We start from the raw sequence: 16824 nt of genomic DNA, 5'->3' as shown, positions 1-16824 counted from the left end.
ACCCACCCGAGCATGGTGTACCCACACCAGGCTCCCTCCTCACCCCAATCCTCCCAGGAGCTTGCTAAGAGTGTTGCACTTCTGGTGAGGGGATTGTTGTCCATCACAAACACTGGACCTGGAAACTGCACCTTCATATCCCATCTCACCAACCCCTCTTAACCTTTTTTTGTTTTGTTTTTTGGCAACAGCCTTCTTTTCAGGGCTCCATACAAGTCCTGTGAACAGCTTGACCTCCATCAGAGCCGGATCAGAAGTTGTAAGGTAGAGGACCCACCACGGTGGACCAGCATTCAGCTGTTCAGTGCTTAACCCTGAACGAAATCTGTTCCTGCCGGGTTTGGGGGCACGCTGGACTACGCTTTCTGTCCTTTCTAGGGCAAGCCAAGCCAGAGGTGATTTGTCTGAGGGAGAAGAATTTCTTCCACGTGCAAGTTATGTTCCCAAATCAAGGGTGGTAAAAAACCCGCATTTGTTCATACTCAGTGACCTACCTACAGTGACAGCTGTGCAGGAGCAGCACCAGAACATCCAGCACAGAGAGATCCTCCTCCTGCTCTGGATGGCTCCCTGGGGAATTCCCGAGCTCTAGCCCCCACCTGAACTGCTGTGTTTGATAGCCCCCAAAGAATCCATCCTTCATGGATGCATCCAACTCAAGTCACCAACGCTACAAAAGCCTAACACCCGAGTGCTGGGAAGAGGACATTCAGAGTGGCTGGAAGCAACGCTTCATTTCACTATCTACCTAAGCAGTTAAGCAACAACTTTTGAAATAAGGTGAAAACCATCACCATTCATCAAGTTAAACCACAGCCTATCCACCCTGGCTAACTGTAACATGGGAAGCACTGGTCTACGGGGGCCACAGTTAACCTTCAGGTCTCTAATCCCTCTGAAACAGCACAAATGACACATGAGAACTTAAAAAATCTTCCAGTAATTTGCCTGCCATCTTTGGAAATGACAGCTCTTATTTGGGTTTAAATACTGCTGTTTGCATTAGGAGCGTATAATAGCTGATATTACTGCTCTGGAGATGATCGCCCACTATCGCAGTCACCTGCTTGCGTGTGTGGGTACATCCAGCAGGTACACAGGTTGCTGGAGGAGTGCCTGCACCGGCAGGGGCTCGGCTCGGGCTCCAGGGCATGCACGGGGCAGTAATGCAGCCCGTGGGACGCAGCCGCAGCCTGGGAGCGGACACCGCGCACGGGCGGGCACGAGGCTTCGGCCGCTCGGTGCGGAGGGCTCGGCTCTCACCCGGCCGAGGAGAGGACCCCGCACACTCGGCCGTTCTTCAGAGGAAGGGCAGAGCGCAATGTTTTTCCAAATGCAGACGGTCACACGCGACACCCAGCTGCGGAGTCGCAGGCCAGGGACCCTCAAGAGCAAGCGGGACAGCCAGCCCTGTCCGGGGCCTGCCGGACACACACCCGCTCTCTGACGCTGGAAGTCTGCCTAAGCTTCCACTTTTTAACCACACCGAAGTGTGTGAACCAGACAGCAACGCAGGCTAATCACCACTGGAGAGGTTAACAAGAAACAAAACATTTAAAGTGGAGCGCGAACAGACAGGAATGCATCTTTTGTCCCAAATCATTTGTGGGGCAGGTCTGCAGGAACGGGCTGGATTTTACAAGCTCAATAACCCACTCGGAAAGGGGCCACAAACCACCTTCCTCTGTAGCACGCTGAACCCCTACAGCTCCCCTTTGCTTAAAAATGCAAAGCCGAAACCTAAGGGATTATCCCCTTGCCCAACAAAGTTACCTGCTTTGGAAATAATACAACTATCCTGGAGATAAGTAGGGTCCTGATGCCGCTTGGGGAAGTAAGGATCCTGCACTCTCCGGCCACTGCCATTAGCTCAGGCCATGGGAAGCCCGAGAGGGCAGTGGCTTTGGGGCCTAGGCTAAGCTTGACGCTCCTCTTCTGCGCCCATGGCCGATGGCAACATGGCTTCCTCTCCAAAGAGCTGGTCATGACTGCTCAGTGCTCCGCTCTGTCCTCTAAGCCCTGCCTCAGCTTCCTCCTCTGCCGCTGGGAACGCACAGGGAAGCAACAGAGCACCGTTAGAGACATGTACAAGCTTATTCTCCAGAGTGACACCAAAAAAGAAAGCATTAACGGCCTGTCCTGTGGGCTCTTTGGTTGGCTGGGAGATAGTCCAGGTACCAAGAGCAACAGATCCACTCTCACAGAAGCCCTCATCTTGGAAGGCTGGCCCTCCAAGGGACGTTATGGGCACACACAGGCCAACCATACCTTCCTCCTGCCTCTTGAAGCCAGTTCAGAAAGGAAAATGTAAAATTAAAAAGGGATGTAAGTGATGCTGGTTATGGATTTTCAAGCTTCGCAGCCTCATCGTTGTGCTCAGGCCACACTGTGACAGGGCTTCCATCCCCAATGCTTCTGCAGAATTACATCTTGGGCACTCACGCACGGGCTGCACCTGGTGAGAGCTCTTGCAGAAGAAAATGGCTAACCTCTGACAACAGGGAACGCATCCGGCAAGTCCCTTTCTCTCCTGCTTCTGCACTTCGAGAGGCCCCAGCAATCAAGTAGGTGCTTCAGTGTGTCTACTGCATTTTTAAGAGGATCCCTCCTTTCAAAAAACCCCCGCTAAGCTGGGAGGAAAGGCCTGGCCCCCGCTCAGATTCTAGCACAAAATCTGTGGGATGTAAGAAGAGAGCAAAGGACAGAGCTCTGCAGGTCACCCAGCTGGCACTGGGACATTAGTTCTATTAGAAAAAGGTTATAAATTACCTGACAGTCACCAGTGAATCAGCACTTGGAAACAGATCTATTTCACTCTGATGAGGCTCCCGTCATCTTGGCAGGCTCCACCTCCGACCCACCTCCGTATCCGTTTGGCTGAACATCTGAACAGCCACCCTGTTGGGGACTGTCACCCCCGGATGTCATACAGCAGGGAGCGGAGCGCTGGCTTAGCCACTTGAGCTCAGAGCAACTTCTCCCCTTCTCCCCCTGGAAGGCACTGCCTGGAAAGCTAACCCTACTTCCAGTTGTTGCCCAAATAAATTTTAAGCATTGGGTACAATTTGAGGCTTATTAAAATTCAAGGCCTGATGTTTTATTCTTCCATGACAGTGCTTCATAAAAGCAATTTCCGCCTAACCAGGAAACAAAGAGAAAAAACAAGGTCTTTGGTGCAAGATTTGGTGAATCCTTGCTTTTACTCAGGTCCACAGAAGCCCCCCAGGCCATCACTAAGGAAAAACTAAAGCAGTTGGGTTAACCTTGAACTACAGAAACTAGGGCTTTCCTTACCATGAGGAAAGGTACTTCCAATCACACTGTGATGAAGTAAATCAGCATCCCTACAAACAGTATTTGACACCTTGCCTCCAAAACAATTAAACTAGGCTGGAGCAATTAATCTAGAAACTCATGTTCTGTTGATGTAGGCAGTGAGAACACAGGCAGCAAGACAAACTGCTGGCTTGATCATACAGTATCATACATCGCTGCTTTGATGACTGTAAAGCTGAGCAGTTTTTGTCTTTAGTCTTACTAAAGACGTGCCCTTCAGCCTTCTGCTCACAAGCTACATGGCTTACAGGCACAGAGAGGCCAAAGAAGGAAAGCTACTCGATTACCACCACTTTGGAAGAACTACATGGTTAAAACAACATACCCCCGGTACTTACTGGTTTACTTACCTTAAAACAACAGGAAATCCCTAATAAAAGAAAGAAGTAATTCTCTAACCAGATAGTTACCAAGACTGGAGCAGAAAAAAGGTCTCGGTGTAAGCCTACAAGCACCCTTCTTCCCCAGATGTGCCATCTACTCTGAACACCGTGTCATTTTACAGCTCAGCTCCAAAATAACTCAAGTCTAGCAAAACTGGCTGAAAGAATTAAATGTGCTCAACAGTGGGGTCCAGCAGGAACAAGCTGTTACTGGATGAAGGAAGGAAATTGGCACATAGGTAACACACAGGAAGGGGCATTCTGGTTGATCAAATAAAGGACCGAGGCCTCTGGAGCATCGTGGGCACTCACACCACTTAATAATCAATAGTCTCCTCTACAGCTGAAAGGATTATTCAGACCTCCAGCCCTTTCCTGTTAAAAAAGCTTTTAACAAAGAAAGAAAGAAGAAAAAACGAAAAGCCACTTCTGCCCTACCCATCCCAGCATCATCCTCTCCTACCTGGTACTGTGAAGTCCTGAGTGTAGATGATATCATCTTCAATGTCATACAAGTCATCATCTTCTTCCTCATTGTAGCCATGCAGATCTTCCAGATAAGGCACCGCCGTCATGCTTCTCCACCTGTCCTTTGTTTCGGGGCTGGGAGGTATGGGCACCAGAGCCTCTGCCTGAGCGTGTTTCTTACGAAACCAACTGCAAAGAATCCAAGAGCAGTTTCATCAGTACAGCTTCACTTTTCAGAAGGCACGGAGAAATCCTTGACACTATGAGATTGTGATAAACACAGTCATCATTCATGTCAAAATAGAATATAGTGTGATAAGTGTAATTGTTGTACCCTGTGTAAATCTAAAATAGTTTGTGACCATTATAACCTGTATCACAATTGTAATGAATAGGCACATGTGCTTGAAAAATAAATTCAATACACTGATTGAACCCAAAATAAAATTGTTTTAATTGTTATCGTTTATATCAATCTGGTGACCCTGATGTGATCTCACTGCGCTTTCCAGGACTGTGACTCTTTGAGGGGTGCCCCACAGATTGTGGCTTGAGAGTAGCACTCTGGGTCACTCTCCGGAGATCAACGAACAAAAGAGAAACAATAACCAAAAGGGACTGGAGCTCCTAGGGAAAAGCTGCAGTAGAAAGGACCCATAATTCTGGTGCACGAAGATCCGAACGAAGACGACGGAGTCGTGAGTATAAGGGAAGCCGTTCGGTTGGGTGGGATCGGTTGCTTGTGTGTAAGAGTGTGATTGAGACGGAACCTAATTCTGGAAATGGACTCTAGGTTCGGAGCCAGGAGTTGAGTTCTGAAGCGAGTGTGGAGGTCTTCTAACCGCGGTTCCAAACTCCCGTGAGGGACTTGGCCGGTGAAGGACCAAAGCGGTTCCTATAGGATTCGCGGGTGGGATCGCGAGTCCTATAGGGTATGTGGGTGGGTGAAGGGTTCACCCCCTGCAGGACACTCTCACCGGTAACTATGGGCGATAGGAAGCCACTGTAAAAGTCCTAGGATTCGCGGGTGGGTGGTAGGCCCTAAACCCCCTGTAGACATTGGTATCGGCAACCAAGAGTGTAACACTCCCAGGTATCGTCGGTGGGTGCAGACCCCGTGCAAGATGCTGATTGGTTGCTAAGGGCGATACGAATTGCCGCAAAATTCCTAAAATGGGCCAACAGGAGTCAAGTTTTGAAAAGGAAACACAGGAGGGAAAAGAATACCCAAAAATTATTCCCCTAGATAGTCCCTTGGGAACAATGTCAGGCATTGGGGTTACTGGCCATCTCAAGAGGAAAAAACTAAGGAAAAAATGGTCCATTACTGTATGGAAGTGTGGACGAGAGAGGAAATTCGACCAGATTATGTATATTGGCCGATATTTGGATGTTTTGGATTTGTAAGACATTGAACTTATATATGTGAATAATAAAGAACCCTTTAGTCAGGAAGAAAGTGAATAGACCAGTTCCTAGGTCCTAATACCTATACCTGGGAAGAAATACAATCTATCTTAGGAATATTATTTACAGCCAAAGAAAAATCTATGATTAGACAGGCAGGAATAGAGATGTGGGAAAGAAGGTATCAACAAGGCCTTCCTGGGGAACAGAAATGGCCTAGCCAGAACCCGAATTGGAATAACCAACCCAGCCTCTCCAGTCAAGAGAAGCATTTCTAAAAATCCAATTTGTGGCCAAATCATGGGGGGGATATAATAAAGAAACTGGAAAAGCTGGGCGATTGGCAAGATCGAGGATTACAAGAATTGTTGAAGGAAGCTCAGAAAGCGTATGTACAGAGGGATGAGGGAAAACAAAAAGTGAAAGCAAAAATGCTTGCAATGGCAGTCTGGGAAACTCAGCAAAGGGAACTAGAGCCCTTGTGTGGAACAATTCCTAAAATTTTATGGGTGTAAACTACAGAAATGACAATAAGGATGGCTGAAAAGGGGTGGACACATGCTTCAAGGGTAAAGGGACCAGTAAAGGAATGGAGAGTCGTAACTGAACCCGGGGATACCAAACCTACTTTTAAAAGAACTTGATGTAACGGCTGGGGAAATTTATATTGACTTTGTAAAAGGGTAAAAACTCTAACTGAATTTACAAAAATTTAAAGCACAAGAGAACCGATGTTATCTTTAGTAGCTGATGGAACCTACTTTTCCCCGACCTCCGTTTGTGTTGGTTGTGTTGGAAAAGAAAGGCACACCTTGATAAAACTGGAGAGGGCAAGACCAGAGGGAATCGGTGCTGCAGCTGACAAGGTCTGCCAAGGGCTGCAACCCCTGGGCGGTGACCACTGAGCAGTATGACCCTGACGGGACCTCTCTTGGTATGGGTCCTGACTGTAACCCTGTGGGAAGGTGTGGACATCCTTTATACTTCCAACTTTATATTGAGAAAACAGAGGGATGGATAAAGAAAGGAGAAGGTAAAGAACATCCTTTGTTACTTAGTTGGTTTTGTCATGAAATGGAAATGGAAGTCAAATATGAAGTTCCCACAGCTGCTAAAAATCTGTTTGTAAAACTTGTCAAAAATATAACAAAGAGTAATAGTTATTTAATCTTACCAATTGTTGTATGTAATTGAGTTACCAAAGTGAGTATTGTACTCCTGGGAATATTTGGGGGGTTGTTACTTATCCCCTGTTTAATTCAATGTTTTATTTGATTAATACTATCAGCTATACAGATTATGCAACCAGAAATAAGGAATGGCTACAACACAAAAAGCTATTATTGAATTGGAAACTAAGACATGAATCAATGAGATAAAAACAAAAGGGGGGCTTGTGATAAACGCAATCATGATTCATGTCAAAATAGAATATAGTCTGATAAGTGTAATTGTTGTACCCTGTGTAAATCTAAAATGGTTTGTGACCATTATAACCTGTATCACAATTGTAACGAACAGGCGCATGTGCTTCTCCTTTAATATAAAAACTCCCCCTTCCTCTGAGGCAATCCCTACTTAGAAAAGATTGCCAAAGAAGAGCCAAGAGGAGGAGAAGGTGTACCCTAACAACCCCGTGGAGAAAAAGCAGGATGAATATCCGCGAGAAGAGATTGTTCAAGATGCTGGTATAAAAGATGCTGCTGCTTTTAGGACTCAGGTGTGCATGTGATGGAACTAATTGAGTTCTCCACGCACCCAGCGCTGTTTTTGCTTATTGTTTCTCAACCTAAATTGATTGAACCCAAAATGTTTTAATTGTTATCGTTTATAACAAGATGGTCCCATTCTACCCCGATATTCAAAAGTACGTGCGGTTTGTTGACGGAACACTTCCCAGCCAGTTTTATACCACTGCAGTTTTTTTTTAATATGTAACAACCAAGAGAGGGCAAGTGTCAAGAAAGGCAAGTCTGTCTTGCTGACAACTCTGCAGGGACACCAACAGCTGTGTATGCCACTCCACGAGGTGCTCCATCCACCAGGTGCTTTATCAGCTAAGGAGAAACTAACTTAGCATATTAAAGTCTGCTGCAAGATGCACCGGAGTGCAGGACATCTACAGAAGGGCAGCTCAGGACCTGGGAACACTCAGGGCTCAAACATTTTCTCCATTGCCAACTCAAGGCCAAAGTACCCACCTGTAAGTCAAAACCTATTAGCAGAGCTGTGAGAGCTCCCGAGTTTTATTGTCAAAGCAATAAAAAGAAAAAGAAGAAACATCTCCTGTCCTGAAGCTGAGGCTAACCCAGCACATGACAAAGAGCGGGCAGAATGTCAGTCTAAGGAGAGCGGTATTTACTCACAAGCTCCTTTAACAGGCAGTTTTCAACAAGACCACAGCAAAAATGCTTAACACTTTTTATCCTACCCGTCTCAAGGGACTTCTATTACCATTGCCAAAGTGCTACCATCTGCCCAGTGAAGGGTATCAGCTCTGAAAGCTGCTCTTAATCAGATCAAGAATCCAAGAGGCTTGCATCACATACATCAGCATCTCAGAAGCCATATAGGTGGCCTCTTACATTTTTATCGTATTTCCATAGCAGGGTTCCAACGCTGGCCTGTCTCTGGGACATCTAGCAGCACTGCACGTGGGCACCGAAAGTTTCCTAGAAGTACTGCTGGAGCCTCCACACTCCTAGCGATCCTCTCTTAAATGCAGGTGGGACCAGAAGTTCCTCCTGATCCAGGTACTTCTAACCACCTTTCCAGCCCAAGCACCTCCTGCTACTCCTTTTTTCCCTGCAACGCATCCTGCAACAGGGAAAAATCAGCTGCCGCGGGCTAGCAAATGAAAAGGTCAGGTGACAGCCAACATCAGACAGATGATGTTCTGCTGCCTTTAAAGGTGGCGTGCCAAGCAGCTGGCTGCCCTTGCCAGCAGGCAGGCTGTCCTGCAGGGGCACTTCACTCATACTTTACCCTGGAGGGTCGCTGGACACAGAGTCAGAAAGCATCAAACCCTCCCACAGTTAGGATCATCTCCTGAACTGCAGCCTGCTTTCCTGATAAACTTCTGAATTGGCACGGATATCAGCCTCCCCGTTTCTACACTGTGGGCTGGATGTTGGTTAAGCCCCCTGGGACCTGTTCTTCCTGGTCTTTGCACAGTAGCAAAGGAAAGAAAAGCCTCACCAGATCAACTGCGCTCTTGTCACCTTGCTAAATATCATGTGGATGCCACTTACCTGCACAAAGGGACACTCAGAACCTTTCACAGAGGCAGCCTAGAAAGTCTAAGCTTTTCCCCCCTGTTTTCCAAGTTTACTTTAGGCTACAAAAGGGTGCTGCCTTAGGAAGCAACTTCAGGTCTCTCTGAAAACACACCTCAAAAGCAGAGCAAGATCTAAAATTATCCCCTCACGGTATAGTCACTCCTTGGGCTGATGACTGCTGCCCTAGACAAGCCTGATGTGACCTAAGTGCTTCCCTCTCCATAGTTTGCACAGGCATCCAGTAACTTCTGGCTAATAACCACCGAGGAGGGCCTGAAGCCAGTCACCAAAGAGCTCTGATAAACCTGAGCCATCTGTTTTTTATCACTCCAGTTCCAAATTCATTTTAGGAAGTAAGGGTTGGCTGCACCTCCTGCACAGAAAAACTGTAATTATAATTTTCTTCTAGTCTTGCATTGCTTTGACAGTAGGCCTAAAAAAAAAAGTGGCATTTTAACGTAACTACCCAGCAAACGCAAGGAGTGAGGAGATAAATGAAAATGCAGCTATTGGGACAAATCATCTAGGATTCAAAGGAGGAGTGAACCCTGACCCAGAAACACCCTGCTTCACAATTAGCATCTTTGAACTGTTTTCTCTGTGGTGATGGAGTTTTAAAGTAAGACTACTGCTTGATGAGAAGGACAGTAAAAAAAAATAAAAAAAAAAGTGAAGCAGTCCCTATAGCCTGAAGTTTTAAAAATAAATGTATTTTGGTTAATCACAGAGCATGTCCATGTCGTGCAAGCAATCATGTTCTGTCCTTCCATGCTGACAGTCTGAACGGATGGGCAAGACCCCAAAAATCTGAGGCTGGGATGTTCCACCTCCACACCGATGCTGATCTACTGGCATTTCTTCCACGGTCATACCACAACCATACTGGAAGCTGCAGGATACTTCAGGGAAACAGCAGAGAACTGAATGCAGATCTCATCTGTCAGTACAACCTCTGGTTCGTGGAGTAGCGTCGGCATAGAATCATCACAGAATGGTTACAAGAGTTAAGTAAAAAGTCATCCCAGCCGCTGGACTAACAGGAGCGAGCAGGTCCAGCGTAACTAGATTTGGGGCAACCGTTTGTTTTAACAAAGCCTGTGGATGGCTTTCCTGGTGATGCGCATGGCACACAGCACTCCTAATGTGATCATTTGATTTCCTTTCCTTGGGAGACTGCTTTCGTCAAGGAAGCGACTGCCAAGATAGCAAGTTCAGCCTAGGCTGATCCAGGCTGGCAGGATCATCTAGCGCAGAAACAGAAAAGCCAACACAGCCACCAGTTATTTTTGCCAGGGGCACTGGAGCTAGAGGGATCCAAACTAAATGCCAGGGACCTAAGAAAAATAGAATATACAGGACAAATGAGATCGGAATGACTGTTGTTAAAAGGAGTATTTTAACGGGAGAAAGCCTAGAAGTCTATAGCAACTAGTGTTTTCATTTTGCTGTATCTCAGCTCTGCTTTTTTCTTTCCTTCTGCCCTACTTACCAGGAGAGTAAAAATAGGTTTTTATTAACAGCAGAAACCTGAATCACTGTACTCTAGTCATAATGATTCCATCCTCTGGGAGGTGATTTCAAATACTTGCATATGCATATATGGTAATGAGGATATAGAGTGAGAAGAGAAATTCATTGAAGTTCTAAGAAAAATCAAAGACTCTTGGAAGGAGCCTCAAGCAGTTCTGTATCGAGTAGCAGAGTATTTCCTGGCAAGCAATTTTCCAGCAGGGACAGATATTCTGCTTTCTGCACTGGTGCTAAATGTTATTAGAGAAGATTTGCTCTTCATCTGAGGATCACTGGCTCCATCAAATGCCCTAATCTGGCTCAACTGGCCACTGACTAAGCCAGAAAGCAGCTACCCTCCCACAGTGCAACTCTCCCATCGGTCAGCAACGCAGATCAAGTCCTTCCTCATCCTGCCTTCAACCACTGACCCTAAAACACGGGCTGGATTAGAGTACTGCTGACAGAGTGCCCTGTTTCACCATTTACTCCCAGGCTCACTGACGTCTTCTGAGCCAACTACACCGGCACAGAGCCATTTACCTGGTGCTCGCAGACTACTGCTTTACCGCTGAAGGAAAAGAAAAGCTTTTGCAGATCTCAAAAGCGCCCCTTGCCCAGAACATCCCCAGGAAGAGGCAGATTCCTCTCTGGTCTGTGAAACATTTCTTAGCTACTCTTAGCTCTTTGAAACAGAGTGAAGGGAACAGTAGTAAGAGATTGTTTCCTATTACTTTGCAAGCTTGTTGAGAATGCCTGCAAAGCACAGAAACCACCACAAGTTTTAATTATTGCACAAGTATTAATTGTGATCCTGCCAGTTAAGAAGTAGCATCCAGATGGGTTGCTATAATCTACACGGGGATAAGACAGTAAGGGTCAAGGACTGAATGAAAAAAGGAATCTGGGTTGACCAATGCTTAATGAGCCTGTCTGGTTTGCAGCTTCCAAGCTCAAATTTTACATCAGAAGTCATCACTCTGCTCTTTTCAAGTCCTGGGATAAGCAAGGTTAAAATAAGAATCAGTAAGCACAGCTGCAGCTTCCAAATACTTACAGCTAATTCACTTCCCATTCTAGGTCACAAATATTTCAGTTTGCTTGTTTTGTATACGGACAATTTTCTCTGAAACCAGATGCAAAGCTGCAGATCACCATCCTGCCAGCAAGAATCGGTTATGAATGATTCTCCACCTCCCGTGACACCACGAGGACTTCAAGCTTACTGGAAGGTCACAGGCATCACAAGAAGCAACTAACAGCATTCCAGTTTAATTCAGTCCTCTTGCAGACAAATGTGGAAGACACACAACAGTATGCCCTGGGGAAAGGCAACACATGCTAGCAATAAATATATATCGGCATCACTCCAATCACTGCTCCAACTCCTGTAATAGGGAAATATCCATGCTTTTAAGCCAGGTTCATAAAAAAAATACAAATGAGTAAGAAAGAAGCCATTTTCCCCTAGCTGATCCCAGGGCCAAAGGGGATAGTTCAGACTCCTATGAGGACAGGGGTTCTAGAGACTCACATTCCTTTAACATGCCCCACACAGTTGCATTATGAAACTGATTTGCAGAACGTGGGCAGAAGAACCAGATTCCTTCCACATGCCTGCCACACAGAAGGCAGGCAGACCCAGGTGCCTTGGCAAAAAAAGGAGAGGAGTGCTTTTTTTGTCTGTGTCCTGCTGAGGGGAGGTTACTGCATGACACCGTGATGGAGAAGGGATGGGAAAAGCCCATGAGTGTACATGCTGAAGCAGAGGTTAAGGGAAACTCCTCCACTCCCTCAAATGCAGGCACAGAAGGCAAGGAACACGTTCAGCGCCTGCAAAGGAGTCTACAGTGGCAACAAATCCCAATTTCCAAGGGGTTCAGTACCTGGGGTTTGAACAGCATGGCAGAGCACCCAACAGCTACCCTCCAAACCTCTCGGGGAGGACTCTGCGGTGAGCAAAAGCACTCAGGAAGGTGGCACGGCAGCCTCCAGGAGGTCAGGAGGAGACACTAGCCCAGCAGGTTAATTTGCATCTCCACTAATAAAAGGTGGAAGTGCCTTCCTTTTCTTGCTATAAACTCTTGCAATTATATCTATGACTGAACAAATTAAGTGTGACACTTCTCTAGAAGGAAGGCAAGATGGTTGCCTTGGAAACAAGGGACAGAGGTAGAATTCTGCATCCACTTCATCACTTTAAGTGCTGCAGCTGGGTCAGTGAATTGGTTACAAAATGCAGTGAACGAGCATTAAGCCCTTCAGCAAAAGCACTGGGTAGAGAGGAGATGGTGAATAATCTATAGGGAACAGGTTGTTAACTCCCTGGCTCTTGGCAGCTTTTCTTCACTGCCCCACATCCCCACCCCGGGAGTACAAAATATTCACAGAGGTGAACTAAACGTATCACTTTTCCATTGATCATCAGCCTATCCAGCTCCTTTTGGGAAGAGCAGCTTTCAAGGCTCTTTCATTGTTATTCAGGGGTCAGCTTCTGGCAGTTCATAAACTCTTAAGATGACAGGCTGAGAGAGTTTTAATTCCTTTCAATTTACAACTTGTAGGTCTGCACTGCACAGATTGACTAGGTTTGAAAAGCCTCTGAAAGCAAAGAGAATTTAGCTTTGTCCTGCTGAATTAAAACAAAGTGCAGAAACACGAGTTTGATGCAAGAGTTCAGCTACAGAAGTGAGGAGAGGAGGAAGGCAGCTGGCAGGTATTAAAACTAAGCAGACTTCCTACAGCGTTGTTCAGACAGGGCTGCCACTGGAAGGGGGGAAAGCGTGTGGAATAGCTGACGAGAATAAAGGGAGGAATGGCAGAATTACTGCGGCCAGGCAATAAACACATGCCAGGCTGCCTTCTCTGCCCGCTGCAGCTCTGTTGTTTCATGGAGCAACACTCAGTACTTCCCCAGTGTTTCCCCTGACGCGCTGATTAAGCCTTTTATCCTTGATCCCACTACGAGAGCAAGAAACATCACTTTCTAGAAGGTGCCACACGAGCTGTTTAGCCAGCTCTGGCTGGATGCCGAGTGCCCAGCAGCTCCACGGCCACAGGACACCCGCTCTGTGATGCTTTCCTTGGGAGCACCCTTCCCTGCAGGACAGGGGAACACGGCTGCTTGCTGTTGTGCTGGCACGAGCCTGGTCTAGCAGCATTTGGCTCTATCGCAAAAAACCGCTGCCCAGGACACAGGGGCTATTCCTGTTGATTTTCAGTGCACTTTGATAATCCCAGCTCTCCGTATGAGCAAGGCACCAGTAACATCAGCTCAAAGACATAAAAGGAGACTTCCAGCAGCACGGAAAGGCACCGGGTAATTCTGGTTTGAGCCAGTCTCCATCTCAGCAGGGCAGCCCGGGTAAGTCGCTTGATGTTTCTATAGTCTAGTTCCTGTGCCTTAACACATGCTTTTGTGGGAGGAGTGTGGAGAAACCCGAAATCATTAATGACTATTACTCCCACATACAGTAGAAATCTAAGGATTCTAGAAATCAAGACTTTTCCTACTAAAATGCTTTCCAAAAACCCTCTGACAATATCTGAATGGCTACCTGCTGTCCTTCCGATTGCTTTGTTCAACTTAAAAAATTTTAGAAATCAGGGTCAGGGCTAAGCTTCTCTTCTATTTAAAGAACAGCCAGGAGAACCAAACGCTGGATTCTTTCACACAATGCTACTCCACAAAAAGGAGATGGACAGACACATCCAAAGCCCAAGGCTGCAAGCTCTGCTGTGCTTGATGTAATTACTAGGATGCCACAGCAGGAGGAAGGAGGCAATTACTAATAGGGAAGAAAAGCCTGTTAAGAAGCACTGGCTAAGCTCACAGAAAACTAATAAGGGACTAAGCCCTGGAAATGCTCCTGTGTTTGCAGGTAGAGTCTTTCTTCAGCCCCTCTCAGGGCTATGAGATGAAAAGCCTCACCACCAGCAGCTGTGCCCGATTAGAGGGCAGGCTGTGCCGACACAGCACAGGAGATTTGCGACTGCCCTCCATGCCAGAAGGGTGCTCCAGTTTCTCCCGCTTTCTAACTACAGGCAGATTCTCTAGAGAAACCTCTTTGCTTCCAGCTGGGCAAAGCTGACACAAAAACTCTCTGCCACACAGGAGAAGTATAAAATCAAGTATACAGAGTTGGATAACTAGCTCAAATACCTCGCAGACAGTGACACATGAGAACCAGCTACGCTGCCCCAAGCTTCGGGGCAGTTCACCGCAGCCTTTGCACCCACAGCATCGATAGGAAAGAAAGCGCTTTTCTCAACACCTACTAATTACTCCATTGAGTTAATTCCTGCCATGCTCCTTTACAGTGCTCACTGACAAAGCATCGGTTTGACTGCGCGGCAAGCTGATCACCGCCCTAGCACTAGCTGTAATGAACAGGAGAACTGCTTCATTACGAAGTACAAAAGCATACAGTGCTTTGCTGTCTGGCTTGAAGCACTCTAGTCCTCAGTGGTAGAGGGGAGGACAGTCAGGAACAGCAGGAGCTATTGTTTCGAAGACCAGCTCTATATGGTGCTTTAAATGCCAGGCAGCATTTAAGAGGCCAGCCCCAAGCAGTCTCTTTTATGGCCCACTATTACTGGGAGGCATGTGCACAAGGCAAGGCAGGCTTGAAAAGCAAATGCCTGCTCCCATCATCTCCCAGACCCAGTGAAACAAGCAATGCACAGTGCTTGGCTACTATTAAAAGAGTCAGCCTGACTGCTTAATTAATTGACCAGGCAGCTCCCTAAGACCTGCCTCCCCAGCCTCTTTGATCTTCGCCAGGGGTAGGTTGCAGTTGCTCCGCTGCAGAACGCCAGTGCAGTTCAAGCCTGTCAGGTTTTGTTCTGTGGCTCCTGCAGATGCCTCCCATGCCATAACATCTACCAGGGATCATCATCTGACAGCACATGGCTACCACCGCCCGTTTTTTTTTTCCAGAGACAACAAGAAAATAGTGCTTTTCCTGCCTGCAAGGCAGCACAGAGCAGGCCCATCACCTTCCAGGATCAGAGCCTTGTTTTTACAAGGTTCCCAAAAGCTTTCTGGGCAAGCTTGTAGGCAGGACCTCTGCCGAGCAGCTGCAGTCCAGCAGGCAGCTCTGCCTGTCCTCAGAAGCACTTCCTATTCAAATAGGAGATAAGCTAATGCAGCCTCCGCAATGAAGCATCCTTATGATGCTTTTTGTTCTTGTACTTTTATCCGCCCAGGAAATCTCTGCTCAGAGGCAGCATGTTCAAACAGATCCTTTAAGAAAAAAAAAAAAAATCCTCAGAGATAACGGGGCCTTCCCCCCCCCCCAGACAATGGCAAGGATAAAGGGGCAGGATATGGGGGAGGGAGGAGTATGACATTAAAGAGAAAGAAAAAAAAAAAATCCTATTGTCCTGGAACACTTCTTTACATACTGATTCCATATGGAGCAAATACCAAGGGATATTTCTGTCACCAGACTGTCCAGAAAACCAGAACTAACACACAGTACTAAACAGTCCTAGTTCAATAACCCAGCTCTAAGGAACCCCTGTTCTTCTGCTCCATTATTACTAGCTAACCTCTGAAAAAAATATCCAGAACCCTTAATTATCAAGAACCAGTCATGCTAGGAACATATTTTCAACATATTCATCATTTACCAGTTAGCAATTCAAATGTTTTAACCGGATGCTCTAATAGGAGGAAAAAAAGCCAAGTAGGGGTTGCCAGGGCTCCAGCAGAGCTGGAGGAAGGGTATCTAGTGACTTCCATGTGTCTGCTGTCAAAAGGAAAAATGAGTTGAGAGCAATAGCACAGGTACATTAGCATAAGAAGCAGAAAGAGAATGACTAATAGGAAGAAGCTGAACACTCACTTGTGCTGCCTTATCTGCTGTATTGAAAATCTCTTGGCTGGGTCGTATTCAAGCATCCCTGAAAAGAAGGAAAAAAAGTCCAGGTGTGATCACAGATGCTCTCAGCCAAGTTGAAGACAGGAAGCATAAAGCTCTACCCTTCCCTCCCACCTCCCTCCCCACAACAGCAACTGGTGTGTCCAGTCCTCCTGGCAGCTTAGGAAGCCTTTACCTCCAGGAAGAATATGCTGCATTGGTCACAGGAAGCTCAGCACAAAATCCCAACTCGATTGCTGACTACCTGATCAAGTCTCCTTCCTCAGTTTTCCCACCTGCAAAGTGGATATGACCTTTTCCTCCTCCACGCTGCAGGGACAGAGGCTTGCACAGCCCTGGATCATATGTCCAAGTATGTTTTCAGGCAAAGAACATCAAGACTTTGCATTTCATAGATAATGCTATTGAACTTTCTCCATGGAAGAGCCAAAGCCTTAGGCACAGCATCTATCCAGTTGCTCAGCATCCCAGAAATTCTAGTCTAGTGAAATTCTACTCTGGAAATACAGATGAGGAGAACTGACAAAAAAATTAATCCTACTGTCCATCCTTTTGCCC

The 16824-nt window shown here is 46.6% G+C and overlaps 1 protein-coding gene across 2 annotated transcripts in view; it reads right to left on the bottom strand.

Moving 5' to 3' along the window:
• Positions 1 to 16824, bottom strand: part of STK11 (serine/threonine kinase 11) — a 48833-nt gene that overhangs the window by 6406 nt on the left and 25603 nt on the right. For both annotated transcript variants that reach the window (XM_005240805.4, XM_013301969.3), the window contains exons 7-8: positions 16231 to 16288; positions 4183 to 4376 (exon numbers count right to left, since the gene is read on the bottom strand). In XM_005240805.4, the coding sequence (XP_005240862.1) occupies positions 4183 to 4376; positions 16231 to 16288 (252 nt within the window). The remainder of the gene's footprint in view (positions 1 to 4182; positions 4377 to 16230; positions 16289 to 16824) is intronic.

Source organism: Falco peregrinus, chromosome 5 (assembly GCF_023634155.1).
Source record: "Falco peregrinus isolate bFalPer1 chromosome 5, bFalPer1.pri, whole genome shotgun sequence".
Classification (NCBI taxonomy): Eukaryota; Metazoa; Chordata; class Aves; order Falconiformes; family Falconidae; genus Falco; species Falco peregrinus.
The sequence above is the reverse complement of the archived record's forward strand: the minus strand, read 5'-3'. Positions and strand labels throughout refer to the sequence as shown.